Below are 12952 nucleotides of genomic sequence, written 5' to 3'. Positions count from 1 at the left end.
GGAAGCGGCCAACCAAAAGAGGCCCCGCCCCCTTAAGGCTCCGCCCACCCCTATAGAGCCTGGAGTACCCGGATGAGGGCACCCCGTTGTGGGGCCTTTGGGAGGCAGCGGCGGTTAACGAGGTGGCTGATGCAGGCGTGAGCGAGCAGTGGAGGTACACCGACACCCCCTCCTGCCTCGGAGCTGAGCCGCCGACCTCATCCCTAGTCCGCGCCCCTCGCCCTTCCCCAGACTGTCCACTCCCGGTTCCTTGCTCCAGGAGCCCACGGGGCTGTTCTCTTGGAACGGGAAGGTATTGAAGAGGCCTAGAGACGGGAGGAAGGTAACATCAATTTGTGCACCTCCCAGACTAGAACCAAGGTCCGTGCCTCCCTCCGCCTAGCCCTCCCCGTACCTCTAACCCAGCCGGTACCCTGCCCTGACCCTAGAATGACCAATCACTCCGCCTCATCTGGCGGGTGGAGGGGGAGGGTGGAGGCACTTGGACGCTCACCTCGCGCCTTCGCGCTGTATTCAGTAGGCCCAGGAGGCCACTTGCCCAGCATTTTTAGTGCCCCCGTGGCTGTGTAAATTCTGACCTCAAGCAGAACACCAGAATTTTCCTAGTGAGAACCTTAGTGACCTGGGAAAGCAAGTCACTGAGCCCTGCAACTTCCAAGCAGCTGACAGGCCCTGCAAGGAGTACTAAGCAGAGTGGCTTGGAGCACCCGTCTGCAAGACCACAGAGGAGGCAACCCATTTTACAGAGGAGAAAGCTGAGGCACAGGGGAATTCGTTTACCTAAGATCCCCCAGTAAGTCAGAGGTAGAGCTGGGTGCTGAGACAGGCATAGATTTTTCCCATGGCAGACACATGCTGTGAGCCCAAGACCCTGGATGACGGTGAGACACCTCTGAACCTGGCTGAACTGAAGGGGACTAAAATATCATTGTGGTTTACGTGTGTGGTTTCCCAAACCAGGGACTTTCTGGTTTGACTTTGGAGGCTTTGAGTTATCAATAGAAAGAACACAGGCTTTGTAGAAAGACTAAATGTGAGTTTGAGTTCTGGTGCCTACCAATTGGCCTCGGACACATCACTAGGATTCTCTGGGTCAGTTTCCCAGAAACAAAATGGAGTCACAGACTCTGCTGCCTCCTTCCTGGTGTGGTGCCAACAGCAACATGAGCAAATGTGTGAAGATCTTTATGAACACATTTGCTGCATGTGATGCCCATGTAATAGATGAAGTTACTCTGTAGGTAGTTTTGCACCTTGGTGATAAGGTGGGCACTACTGAGTGTAAGGCAGCCCTGTGCCCAACACAAATTGATCAGTGTTCTGGCTGCCAGGTGTAGGCCTGAACCTTGGTTAGCCCCATGCTCTTCTCCATCCCCAGCCCACGTTCTAGAGTTTGGACTTGGATCAAAGTCTGGAGCAGCTCCCTAATTACTAGGGCCCTGGAAGCATGATTGTGCCTCGGCTTGAGTGCTTCAGCAGCTCATGCTGTTACCTCCTTCTGCAGGTACTGCTTGCCACGTTCATTGTGCTCAGGCCCAGTAGCACCCACAGGATCGCCTATCCTCCGGCAGCTCAGTGGGAAGGTGTGAGCTCAGCTTCCTGCAGAGCCTCCCCACCATGGTGAGTCCCATGGGAGCCAGGGCAGAGAAAGGGCACCATGGTCTTGAGGCAGTAGGAGTGCTAGCCCTGGACATGCTGGAGTTCCTTGCTCCCTGACCAAGAGATGCTGCTGCCTCCTGAGGTTAAGAGAGGGTCATCCTGCCTCTCAAGGCCTGACTTCCCTTCATTTCTCAGCTGGGCCAAGCCAGGCCTGGCTGCAGCCTCTGAGTCCCTCCAGGGCCCATCTGTCCCTGCTCTGGGTCATGCATTTTGATTCAGACATTAACAGCTACCTATTCTGTAATAGATAGTACCAGTCACAGGAGTTATAAGGAAGGACCTGGTGCCTCTTCCTGAGCCTTGGGCATGTGTGGGCTAGTGGGATCTATACTGTGGGAGGCTCAGCATGTGCCCAGGCAGACCTGGGTTCAAATTTCAGCCTATTACCAACCAGCTGTGTGACATTTTACCAAAGACTTGACCTCTTTGAGCCTCTGTCCTCATGTGCAATATAACGCAGATTAAGCAGTGAGGTGCTGATCAGATCAAAGTCCTCGGGGCCTCACATAGTTACCTAGTCAACTTTACTTTCTTTTTCCATCCCCTCAGGCCACAAGGAAACAGAGATGGCCCTGGTCCCCAAGCCCTCCTCTGGCTCTAGTTTGGGAATGGTTGCAAATCCCAAACAGGACAGACTGTCAAGGGTGGCAAGGGGGCACATTCTTGAAGGGTGGTGACACTGGAGGCTGTGCTTGGAATTCAGACCAGTTCACAAATTCATTGCATATTACAGTCCCTGGCAGTTTCTGAGAGCCACAAGCCCGTGCCCTTCCTGGGGCAAGACCTCAGTCTCCCTTCAGCCCCTAGGGAAAGCAGCATGATGAGGCCAGAATGGAACCAGCTTTGGAGCCAGCTAGACCTGGACACATGCTGACTGTGTGACCTTGGGCAAAGTCATTTAACTGTGACTTGGTTTCCTTCCATAGGGTTGTTGGAAGATTAAATGAGATGTGCTTAAAAGCACTGAGAACGAGACCTGGCTCTCAGTCACTGTTCTGGTCCCTGCCAGACCCAGAAAAGGCCAAAGTTTGCAGGAAGGAACCGGGTGCTGGCAGGCTTCAGAGAGGAGCCTTGGGGAAGTCTCAGCTGCAGGCGGCCTTTGGCCACCAGGCGGCATTGGGAGCCCAGCCCTCGCGGACCTTATTGGGCACCAGTTTCACTCTCTTTGGACAAAGGCAGGAGCTGCACACTGCCTGCAAACCTTGTTCAGCTAGTCTCAGCTTTTCAGAGCTTGCTTGAAGTAGGGAGTAGCTCCCTTTGATTCAATTTTTAGTATATAACAGGCATATACTCTAATTTATTAAATCCCCATTTGGCAGAGGAATACTTAAAGCTCAGAACAGTGAGGTATCCTCATTGAGTTCTCACAGCCAATGAGAGGTAGATGTGGAATTTGAGCCTAAGTGCCCATGACTGCAGAACCCAAGCTAGCCTCCCACCCCCAACCCTTGTGCTGCTTCCCTCTGCTGCCCCCCCCACCCCCAGCTTTGTCAGCTAGCTGTAACTCTCAGGCCAGCCTGCCCACAGCTCTCCCACCTGAGGCTCCCCATGGCCAAGTTCCTCCTTTGGTTTGTGAGACCCTGCCCATTGCTCCCTGGTGATCACGTGACTGACTGCTCCAGTCTTTCTAACTCACTTCCCTCACCATACTATTTCACACCTCCAGACCTCAGCATTTACTCTCCCTCTGCCTGGAAATATCTCCCTTTCCCTCTCCCCATGCCTCTCACTCCCTTTTACCTACCCAACTCCTACTTACCCTTCACGGACCCTTCCAGGATCCGTTAAGGAAGCTGGGGTCCCCCCTCCCTGTGCCCCCGGCACTCGCGCATTCCTCTTGGGTAGCACTTCCCACAGCATTTGGAAGTCTTTGTGTTTCCATGGAGGCAGGACCAGTGTTTGTTCTCTCTTTACACGAAGTGTCTAGCACTGGGCCTGGCACATCATGAGGCTCAGGAAGTGTTTGCCCTGCATCACAGCCCAGTCGGAACAGCAGATGGGTGTGAGGCCTGTCTGGCCCCCTCCCCTAGCAGAAGAGCCTCAGCCTGGGGCTTCTCCTTTGACAGAAAGCTCTTGGGCTCCAATTTTATTATTTTTTAAATTATATTCAGGACTCCAGTTCCCCCATTTTCTTTGTATTGAAGCCATTTTTCAGGAAAAATATAAGCTATAGTCCAAAACACTCCATGAACTAGTCATTGAATAAGTCACAAATTAGAAGTCACAGAAATATCCCCTAATATAATGATCCCTAACCTAAGGAACCGCTGTGTCCCTGGAGCTCCCAGGTGGGCATAGGATAGGGTGCTTAGCCATAGCAATGCGACTGGGCGGGATGGGGGTGTCCCTACCACATGTGGAACCTCCTCCCGCTCCTCTTCCACAGACTTCCAAGAAGCTGGTGAACTCGGTGGCAGGCTGTGCCGATGACGCCCTTGCTGGCCTGGTGGCCTGCAACCCCAACTTGCAGCTCCTGCAGGGCCACCGTGTGGCCCTCCGCTCTGACCTGGACAGTCTCAAGGGCCGGGTGGCACTTCTGTCGGGCGGGGGCTCTGGCCATGAGCCTGCCCATGCCGGTGAGCACCGTGGGCCAGAGGTGACAGTGGGCACCAGGCAGAATGGACAGGGTCTCCTGACAGATCTTCAGTGCTGTTAAAGAGGTTCAGGACAGAGCCCAGCCCACAGTCAGGAGCCCGGTCCAAGCTCCAGCTCTCCCACTCACTTGGGCTGTGATCTAGGGCCAGTCACAGCCTCTCTCTGTGCCTCTGCGTCTACACCTGTAAAAGCACAATTTTGGACAAAATGATCTCTCAGGTCCTTCCAACTCTGAGAGTCAGTGATTCCATCAATCCCTCTGGCCTTCCAGGCCCAGCTGGCCTGTCGTGTCCTTCTCTGTGAAGCCTTCCTGACTTTTCCAGCCTAGAGCAGTATCCCTCTTCTGAATTCCCACTCTGCATTCTCACATCCAACATGGACAGTCCTGGATTGTTTCCTGGATTGTTCAGTGCCAGGCATGTGAGCTCTCCCTGAGCACTCCTAAGGGACAGAGACCAGGCTTTGTATCCTCTGTATCTTTCCTGACTCCCATTAGCAAATCCATCTATCCATTCAGCAAACATCAATAAGCACCTCTTCTGTGCCTGGCACTATTCTGGCCACTAGAGGCGCAACAGTGAACCAGACAGATGAGGTACCTGCCCTCATGGAGCTTCTGTTCTTCTCCAGGGAGAAGACAGTAACCAGTAAACATGTAAGTGAAAGAGATCATTCCAGAGCATGTAAGTGAGGTAGTGAGGACAGGAGAGCAGGGTAAAGGAGCAGCAAGTCACTGCAGGTGGGGTGAGTGACTGCTTTGTTTGGGAGGCCAGGGAATGGCTCTCCGAGGACATGAAAGCTCTGCGGAGAGTGACCCAGGTGCTCTTCTAGCACCAGGCACACAGTAGGGCTCACTGAACCACAAAGCCCAGCAGCGTGGGAAGCCCCGGGGACTGCAGGCACAGCTCCCCGCCCGGCCTCCTCTGCCCACCTCTCTCCGTCTCTCAGGCTTCATAGGGAAGGGGATGCTGACGGGGGTCATTGCGGGAGCCGTGTTCACCTCCCCGGCAGTGGGCAGCATCCTGGCGGCCATCAGGGCAGTGGCCCAGGCGGGCACAGGTAAGCCTGGCGTGCAGGCAGGGCTGCGGTGGGGAGGGCAGGCACTGATGGGGCCCCGCCGGCTGCTCCTGCAGTGGGGACCCTCCTCATCGTGAAGAACTACACTGGGGATCGGCTCAACTTCGGCCTGGCCAGGGAGCAGGCCCGGGCGGAGGGCATCCCTGTGGAGATGGTGGTCATTGGGGATGACAGCGCCTTCACCGTTCTGAAGAAGGCAGGCAGGCGGGGGCTCTGTGGCACCGTGCTCATACACAAGGTGAGAGTCCCCTACCAGGACACACTGGCCAACCTGTCCCAGCCCTCTCTTTCCAGGCAGCACTTGGTGCCTAGAGCTTTCCAGCCAGCCCATGCCCCAAGGAGGCACTCCCTCCCCAGTGCTCCCTGATCCAGGAAGGCCCACCATCCCCACGGCTACCTAAGCCAGGATACAGACATTCATTCTCCCAGACCCTTCCCTTCCCTCCCAACTCTAGACCGTTGCCCCTTTTAAACACACATCTTCCTCCAAGCCCTGCCCTTCCTGTCTGTCTTGCTTCAGTGCTGTCTGCTGGTGCCCACGTGGCTGCCTCCTCACCGGCCTCCCCTGCCTGCTTCCTGTACCCACCCCCACCCCAGTCTCTTCACTACGCTACCCCAGAGATGTCTTTCAAAAATGTGTATCTGACCAGGTGGGTCGCCTGCTGAAAGCCCTCCAGGGTTCCTGGAGTCAGCCCAGGCTCCTGGGTCAGGCACCCACCACTCACTTGCCCCTCCTCCCTGACTTCCCATGTTCCTCTCCCATCATCCCTGCAATCCCCTCACGGTCCATTGACACCAGTTCTCTGTACCACTGGGCTGTGGCTCACCTTTGGGGCTTTGGTGCTACTGAATCGATGGCCTTGAAAATTCTCTCCCTGTCCAACCCCTCTTTGGCCGGGCTAACTCCTACTGTTCTGTGGAGGCCCACCTCTGATGTCTCTCCTTCTGGGAGGTTTTTCCCTCCCACCACGCCAAGCTGGTTAGGAGTCCCTCCGTAGTCCTCCCACAACACCCTCTCATGAACTCCCTCATCGGATGTGCCATCTCACGTGAAATGTTCAGTTTGTATGGGTCTGCTTCCCCAGTCCCTCCCCAGACTGAGTTCCTCCATGACTTAGTCACCATTTTTTCCCTTTTTAGCAAGTACTAGATACTTGGCCAAAAGTGGGTGGGTGGTGGGTGAGCCACAGTGTATATACCATGAAGAAAGAACTCTAGGAACTGGGAAACTAGCCACCAACTGGACAAGTCACCTCCCCTCTCAGGGCCCAGTTCTCCATTTGTAAAGTTCCTCTGGCTCTGGGATTCCTGAAGATCCCTGGCAGGTGCCCTAAATCTGGCAGGCTAGGTTGATGTGGTGGTACTAAGAGATTCTCTGTTCCCAACTAGAAACTCATCCCCAGCCTACCTTCTACCCACTCGTGGTACAGTGACTCCTTCCCTCCGGGGGCCTATCTCTGTGTGGGCGCAGGTGGCAGGTGCCCTGGCCGAGGCAGGTGTGGGGCTGGAGGAGATCACAAATCGGGTGAGCGTGGTCGCCAAGGCCATGGGTGAGTGCCGGCCCGGGGATCGGGAAGAGGGTGGGGAGGTTGTGGCCAACCTTGGACTAGGAGCAGGCTCCCCGCAGCAGCACATGAGGCCTTCCAGGTCACTGCCCTGCGGCTGTGGGAGGGTCTGCCTGAGGGAGCTCCTGAGGCCTGGTGACCTCAGGTCCCAGAGCCGGGTTCTCTTGCATCCCTGAGATGAAGAGATGGCAGCCAGTCTTAGTGAAGAGGCTTCCGAGGCATTGCTGCCACCCGGCCCGATGCCAAGAGCAGAGTGGTCACCTGTCATACATACCTCATTTCTCTCAGGAACCCTGGGAGTGAGCTTGGCCTCCTGCAGTGTCCCTGGTTCCAAACCGACCTTTGAGCTCTCAGCTGATGAGGTGGAGCTGGGCCTGGGTAAGCTCGTGGCCTCCCATCCCGCCATGCCCGCCTCCTGGGTTTTGCCCACATCTTCTGCCCTGGGATCCACTACCTGGTCCTCTCTGCTCACGTGGAGCTGTTGCCTGGGGGGCTCTTATTATTTTTAAGTGAGCACACGAGGCCCTTCTGGCCCAACCTGCCTGATTTCTGCCAGCTTTGCCCTCCACACCCAGGGCTCTGGCCACACAAGGCCCTGCCCTCCTCCTTGATTTTGCTTGCACCATTCCTGGGTCTCCTGACCCTGCCAAGATGCAGCCCTTCTTTCAAAAGCCATTCAGAGGCCAGCCCAGCTGCAAAGCTTTCCCTCTTTCTCCCCCATGCTTCCAAAGTGATGGGCAGAAGCGTCACGTGGGCTGGCTGTGACTGCCTCTAGTTAAAGCTACTTGACTAGTTAAATGTTAAGTCCCAGCTGTCTCCACCAGCAAGCCATAGCTCCCAGGGAGCAGAGACCGTGTATCTTTCATTATTTTGTCCGTTCGCCCTGACTCCCCACGTACACAGTGCCTGGTCTAGTGCCAAGCACTTAGTAAATCCTTGACCAGAACATGCTGAGTGAGTCCCCAGGCCCTGAGCAGGTCAGTAATGACAGTGTCTACCTACAGGGATCCACGGGGAGGCTGGCGTGCGCCGGATAAAGGTAGGTGGACTCCCTGGCCCAGGCTGGCCAAAGACCTAGGCCCCCGACACACTTACTTCCACTCCGTCTGACAGATGGCAACGGCCGACAAGATCGTGGCGATCATGCTCGACCACATGACGAACTCCTCCAACGTGTCCCACGTACCTGTGCAGTCCGGTGAGGAGCTGTCACTGTCTGTCTCCCAGCCTTTCCCCTCCTCTGGGAAGGGGGCCCAGAGGGCCTCACCTGTTGCCGTGTCTGTCCACAGGCTCCTCCGTGGTGCTGATGGTCAACAACCTGGGTGGCCTGTCATTCCTGGAACTGGGCATCATAGCCGATGCTGCTGTCCGCTCCCTGGGTGAGCCCCACTCTGGAAGGGGACCTCCTGATCCCCAGAGCTTATTCCTTCCTGCCCTTTGAAGCTGGACATGAGAAAAGCAGCTGAGATAAGGTCTTGTGATGGTCCAGGGCATGGGCTGTGCAGTCAGTCAAGCCCGAGTTAGATGGTCACTCTGCTACCTACTTGCGGGGTGCCTTGAGCCTGTTTCCATGTCTATAAAGGAGGGAGGGGGATAAAAACAGTACCTGCCTTATGGGCTTGTTGTGAGGATTAAATGAGATTAAACATATATAAAACACCGCGGTACCTGGGACCTGGTAAGAACCCAGTCAAGTGAGACTTGTAATTACTCATCTGCCCCAATAGATGGGACACCTCCAGGGAATGTGGTCATTCAGGGCATCATTGAGGGGTGCCCTGAGGAAATCTGACCATCTCCCTACTGAATCTCAGGGCCTCAGCTCCCAAAGTCTTTATTTTTCTCTTATTCTGTTTCTTTCTCTGATGCTCTGGGGGAAGGTACCCGTCTGTCCCTCCTTTCCTCACACACTTCCGTGCTGTGGTGTTGCAGAGGGCCGTGGGGTGAAGATTGCTCGTGCCCTGGTGGGCACCTTCATGTCAGCCCTGGAGATGCCTGGCATTTCTCTCACCCTTCTGCTGGTGGATGAGCCCCTCCTGAAACTGATAGGTGAGACCCGGAAGCTGGGGTCAGCCAAGCTAGGGTTCCCTGGAGCTGGAAGGAGCCAAAGGGGACTTGGAGAGACCCCATCAGGACTGACTAGGACAATCAGGACCCTGTGGAGAGGCCCTTTCTGGTGTCCCCAACCGTCTCCAGCTCTGACTTGATTCTGGAGGAGTTGGTATTAGGATCCCCTCAGGGACCCTCCCCCTTCCCTTGTACGCGGTGGGCACTCAGTTCCTGCTTGTTGAGATGAGGAGAACTGGGCTACCAGGTTGGAGTCCAAGCCCCACCTGATCCCGGGCCAGCCAGCCTGTCTCTAAGAGAGTCACCCTGCTGTCCCTAGATGCTGACACCACTGCATCAGCCTGGCCTAACATGGCCAAGGTCTCCGTGACTGGGCGGACGTGGATCCGAGCCGCCCCCACCGAGCCCCTGGAGGCTCCTGACTCCACTGCTACAGGAGGTACCAAGCCGCGCTGTTGGGGAGGGTGGCCCAGGGCTTTGGCCTGAGGCCCGAAGGGTTCAGGGTGTGCAGAGGGGTGTGCAGGGGCCCTGGCACCCATGCCTCCCACACGGGTCAAGTTCGGTTATGAGAAGGGCCAGGCAGGCCTCTTCCCCACTGTCCTCGCTCTCCAGGCACAGACTCAAAGCAGATGGTGCTTGTGCTCGAGCGGGTGTGCACCACCCTCCTGGGCCTGGAGGAGCATCTGAACGCCCTGGACCGAGCTGCTGGCGACGGGGACTGTGGCACCACCCACAGCCGCGCTGCCAGAGGTCAGTGCCAGGGCCTGCCTGGGGCGGGAGAGGGTATGGTATGGCTTGTTGATCCCGAGATTTTTGTATTTTATGAACCAAAGCAATTGCAAAAACATCTGGGGTGCTTACATGGGGTTGGCAACTTTTATTTTGCCAAGAGAGGTTGTTCTCAAAACCTAGCACTTCTTCACCTATTTTAATAAAAAAAAGATCGTCCTAACACTACAAATGTAGGAAGGTTGTTATCGCAGAGTAAAATGTAATCTTTTACAGTAAATAATAACGTTAGATTCAAGGGAAGCTCATTCTGTTCTTATTTTTCTCAGCTTACCCAGACTAGGGAAAAGCTCTTAATTATCCAGCATCATTCAGTCAAGAAAAATTTATTGAGTACTGACCACGGGTCAAGTGCTGCCTTGACTCCATGGATACAATAGTGAGCAGAGCAGATTAAAATCGCTGCCCTCATGGCTTATGTTCCTGTAGGAGAGACAAACCATCAAGGTAAATCAGTAAAAGATGAAAAAATGAAGCAGAGAAACAAGGAGGCTTCACCTGGTGGTGACCACCAAGGTCCCAGTCAGTGACCATTTCCCACCCCTCTCCAGACTGGACGCAGGACATAGAAAGGGAGCCATGGGAATGTCTTCATGCTGGTTCCCTCAGCCTCTCCCAGTGCCCATTCCTTCTGCCTGGCAGGGAGGCCTGGGTTCTTGGCTGGGGTGCAGGCAGATGGGAGGGAGGGTCTCTGAATACCTCGCCATCTCTGCCTGCAGCAATTCAGGGCTGGCTGAAGGAGGGCCAACCCCCTGCCAGTCCCGCCCAGCTACTCTCCAAATTGTCCCTCCTGCTACTAGAGAAGATGGGAGGCTCCTCTGGGGCAGTGAGTGCTGGCAGCCCCCTGGGGGTGGATGGCTGACACGGAGGGGCCCCGGGTTGGTGGAGGCCCAGGCCAGCCCCATGTGCTCAACACTCTGGTCCTCCCCAGCTCTATGGCCTGTTCCTGACTGCGGCAGCTCAGCCACTCAAGGCCAAGACTGATCTCCCAGCCTGGTCTGCAGCCATGGATGCTGGCCTGGAGGCCATGCAGAAGTGAGCCAGAGCCCTGTGCCTTAGACCAGGGGTGGGCTTGGGGAGGGGGTTGAGGTCCCCTGCTCCCAGCCAGGCCCTCCCCTGACCCCTAAAGTGATTCCTTGCAGTGAGCCTTGTCTGTTCTCTTCCCTGCCAGGTATGGAAAGGCTGCCCCTGGGGACAGGACTATGGTGTGTATTTGGCCCAGCCCTTCCCCCTTTTGAGCATAGAAGCCCTGAAGGCCACCCTCAGTGGCAGGGCCTGTTATCAGCCCCTCTCTCCCTCACCTTGTCCAGCTGGATTCTCTGTGGGCAGCAGGACAGGAGCTTCAAGCCTGGAAGAGCCCAGGGGCTAATCTGTTCCAAATCCTGACCAAGGCAGTCAAGGTGAGTGAGGCTGGGCCCAGCCAGCCAGGGATACAGACCTGGAGCCACTAGGCTCCCATCTCCAAGTTAACATCCTTCCTGTACCGCAGGTTCCTCCTCTAAAGATGGAGGACAGTACCTGTGTCTGAGGGCTGCTGTGGGGCTGAGGAGACAGAGCCCCAGCACAGGGTCTGGGACGCAGCAGGCCTTCAGTAAATGGTGGCCCCTTGCCCTGCTAGAAGTGGGTGGGAGGTGACCTCTCCCACCCTGGTGACAGTGCAGAGGGTCCTGGCAGAGTGGGACAGGAGGGTCTGGGGTCCATGGTGGGAAGGAAGCCTGGTACCCTCTTCTTTAACCTGCTCCCACACCCCACCCCTCAGAGTGCAGAAGCTGCAGCAGAAGCCACCAGGAACATGGAAGCTGGAGCTGGAAGAGCCAGCTACATCAGCTCCGCGCGGCTAGACCAGCCAGACCCCGGGGCGGTGGCGGCTGCTGCCATTCTCCGTGCCATCCTGGAAGCCCTGCAGGGCCAGGGTGCATGACTGCCTCCCAGGGCCTCAGGGCCTCTCACTGCTGTGCTCAGCGACCACTGTCACTGATTTCTGGCTTCTAAGTCACCCTCCCCCACCTCTCGCCCTCAGGGCCTTCCCTCTGAAGCTTCCAGAATTACTCCATTGTAGAAACTGCAGGCCCCGAGTGGGTCGCTGCCCTCTTCCTCTTCAGGGAGGGTTAAGTCCTACTGTCACCTGGCTCTGTCCCCAGCCAACTCTGGGCTTCTGTGAGGAGGCTCTCCCCTCTCCTGGGTGGCAGCCCAGCCTAGAACTGTTAAGGACATCCACACATACCAAGACTCCCTGTGAGAGGCCTTCTGCACCTGAACTCAGCCGGTGTGAAAAAGGAAGCTAATAAACCACACTGAAGCAGAAGAGCTGCTGCTGCCTCTGAGGGACCTTTAGCCAAGCGTGTGAACAAGTAGGTGCACTAATGCCCCAGGGACTAAGACCCGTGCCCCTGGCTGAAGTGATCATCTCCCACCTCCCACCACCTGAAACCCACAGGCAGGGTCTGTGCAGCTGGGCCGACTCCACTGGGATCCCCCTTCCTGTCCTTCCAATACACACCCCACACCTGATGGCGTGCTTTTCTCAGCACTAAACAGAACATACTGATTGTTTAGGAATCAAACGGGCAGGTGGGTCACCAGAAGGAAAAGAAATCAGCACATTCTAAGGCTTGGTGGTAGAACAGAAACTGCGCCCAGGCCAGCCCGGGTCTTTAGAGCAATCATCGATGGCCCCCGGGAGGCCGGGAGGGGCTGCTGAGTCTGCGGGGTACACGGTGGAGACGGCGCAGTGCACGCCTGGCCCAAACCTGGTGCCAGGGAGCAGTTAGAGGCACCAACATGGACTCACTTCAGACACAGCTGTGACTTTTAATCCTCTTTCTGCTTCAAACTAGCTACGAAAAGTCAGGCTTATTATTTAGCCTTTTAGAATCTATAAATTCAGAATGATGCCCATCTCATGCGGATGCAGAAAGGAGTCAAATGAACTGACAAAGTCCCCAGCATGGTCTAGGTGCTTCCTCACTGGGAGTTACTATGATTGCTGGTGTCTGCGTCCAGCTCCTTCCAGGTCATCTGCTCCACCACCAGGTGGCATCTACAGCAGGTCACATTGGGAAGGGGGCCATCACTTATTCTGCCCAAACTTGGCTGCAGGCTTCAACCCCTGGACTTCTCTTTCTCTGCCTGGGTCCTTGTCTGTCACCCACACCATGAGTCCCTAACCACAAGACATGGTTAGCCGTGTGCCCAGATGC

General features: G+C 55.9%; 1 protein-coding gene across 11 annotated transcripts; it reads left to right on the top strand.

The window, feature by feature from the left end:
* Positions 1–12: 12 nt before the first annotated feature.
* TKFC (triokinase and FMN cyclase) lies at positions 13–12057 on the top strand. 11 transcript variants are annotated; one of them, XM_074371935.1, is made up of 18 exons: positions 13–154; positions 1505–1620; positions 4046–4235; positions 5203–5313; positions 5388–5569; positions 6803–6881; positions 7185–7274; positions 7901–7935; positions 8010–8094; positions 8186–8275; positions 8829–8945; positions 9283–9402; positions 9576–9713; positions 10472–10578; positions 10684–10787; positions 10924–10957; positions 11063–11152; positions 11512–12057. In XM_074371935.1, exons 2-18 carry the CDS (start codon positions 1618–1620, stop codon positions 11671–11673), a joined length of 1737 nt encoding a protein of 578 aa, XP_074228036.1. In that variant the 5' UTR covers positions 13–154; positions 1505–1617; the 3' UTR covers positions 11674–12057. The 11 variants fall into 11 exon arrangements, with proteins under 11 accessions (XP_074228036.1, XP_045373649.2, XP_074228037.1 ...); XM_045517693.2 differs by having other exon boundaries at positions 6721–6856; XM_045517694.2 differs by having other exon boundaries at positions 59–292; positions 6721–6856.
* Positions 12058–12952: the final 895 nt, after the last annotated feature.

This window comes from Camelus bactrianus, chromosome 10, assembly GCF_048773025.1.
Source record: "Camelus bactrianus isolate YW-2024 breed Bactrian camel chromosome 10, ASM4877302v1, whole genome shotgun sequence".
NCBI classification, from domain to species: domain Eukaryota; kingdom Metazoa; phylum Chordata; class Mammalia; order Artiodactyla; family Camelidae; genus Camelus; species Camelus bactrianus.
Note: the sequence above shows the minus strand (reverse complement) of the source record. Positions and strands in the feature narration are given on the sequence as shown.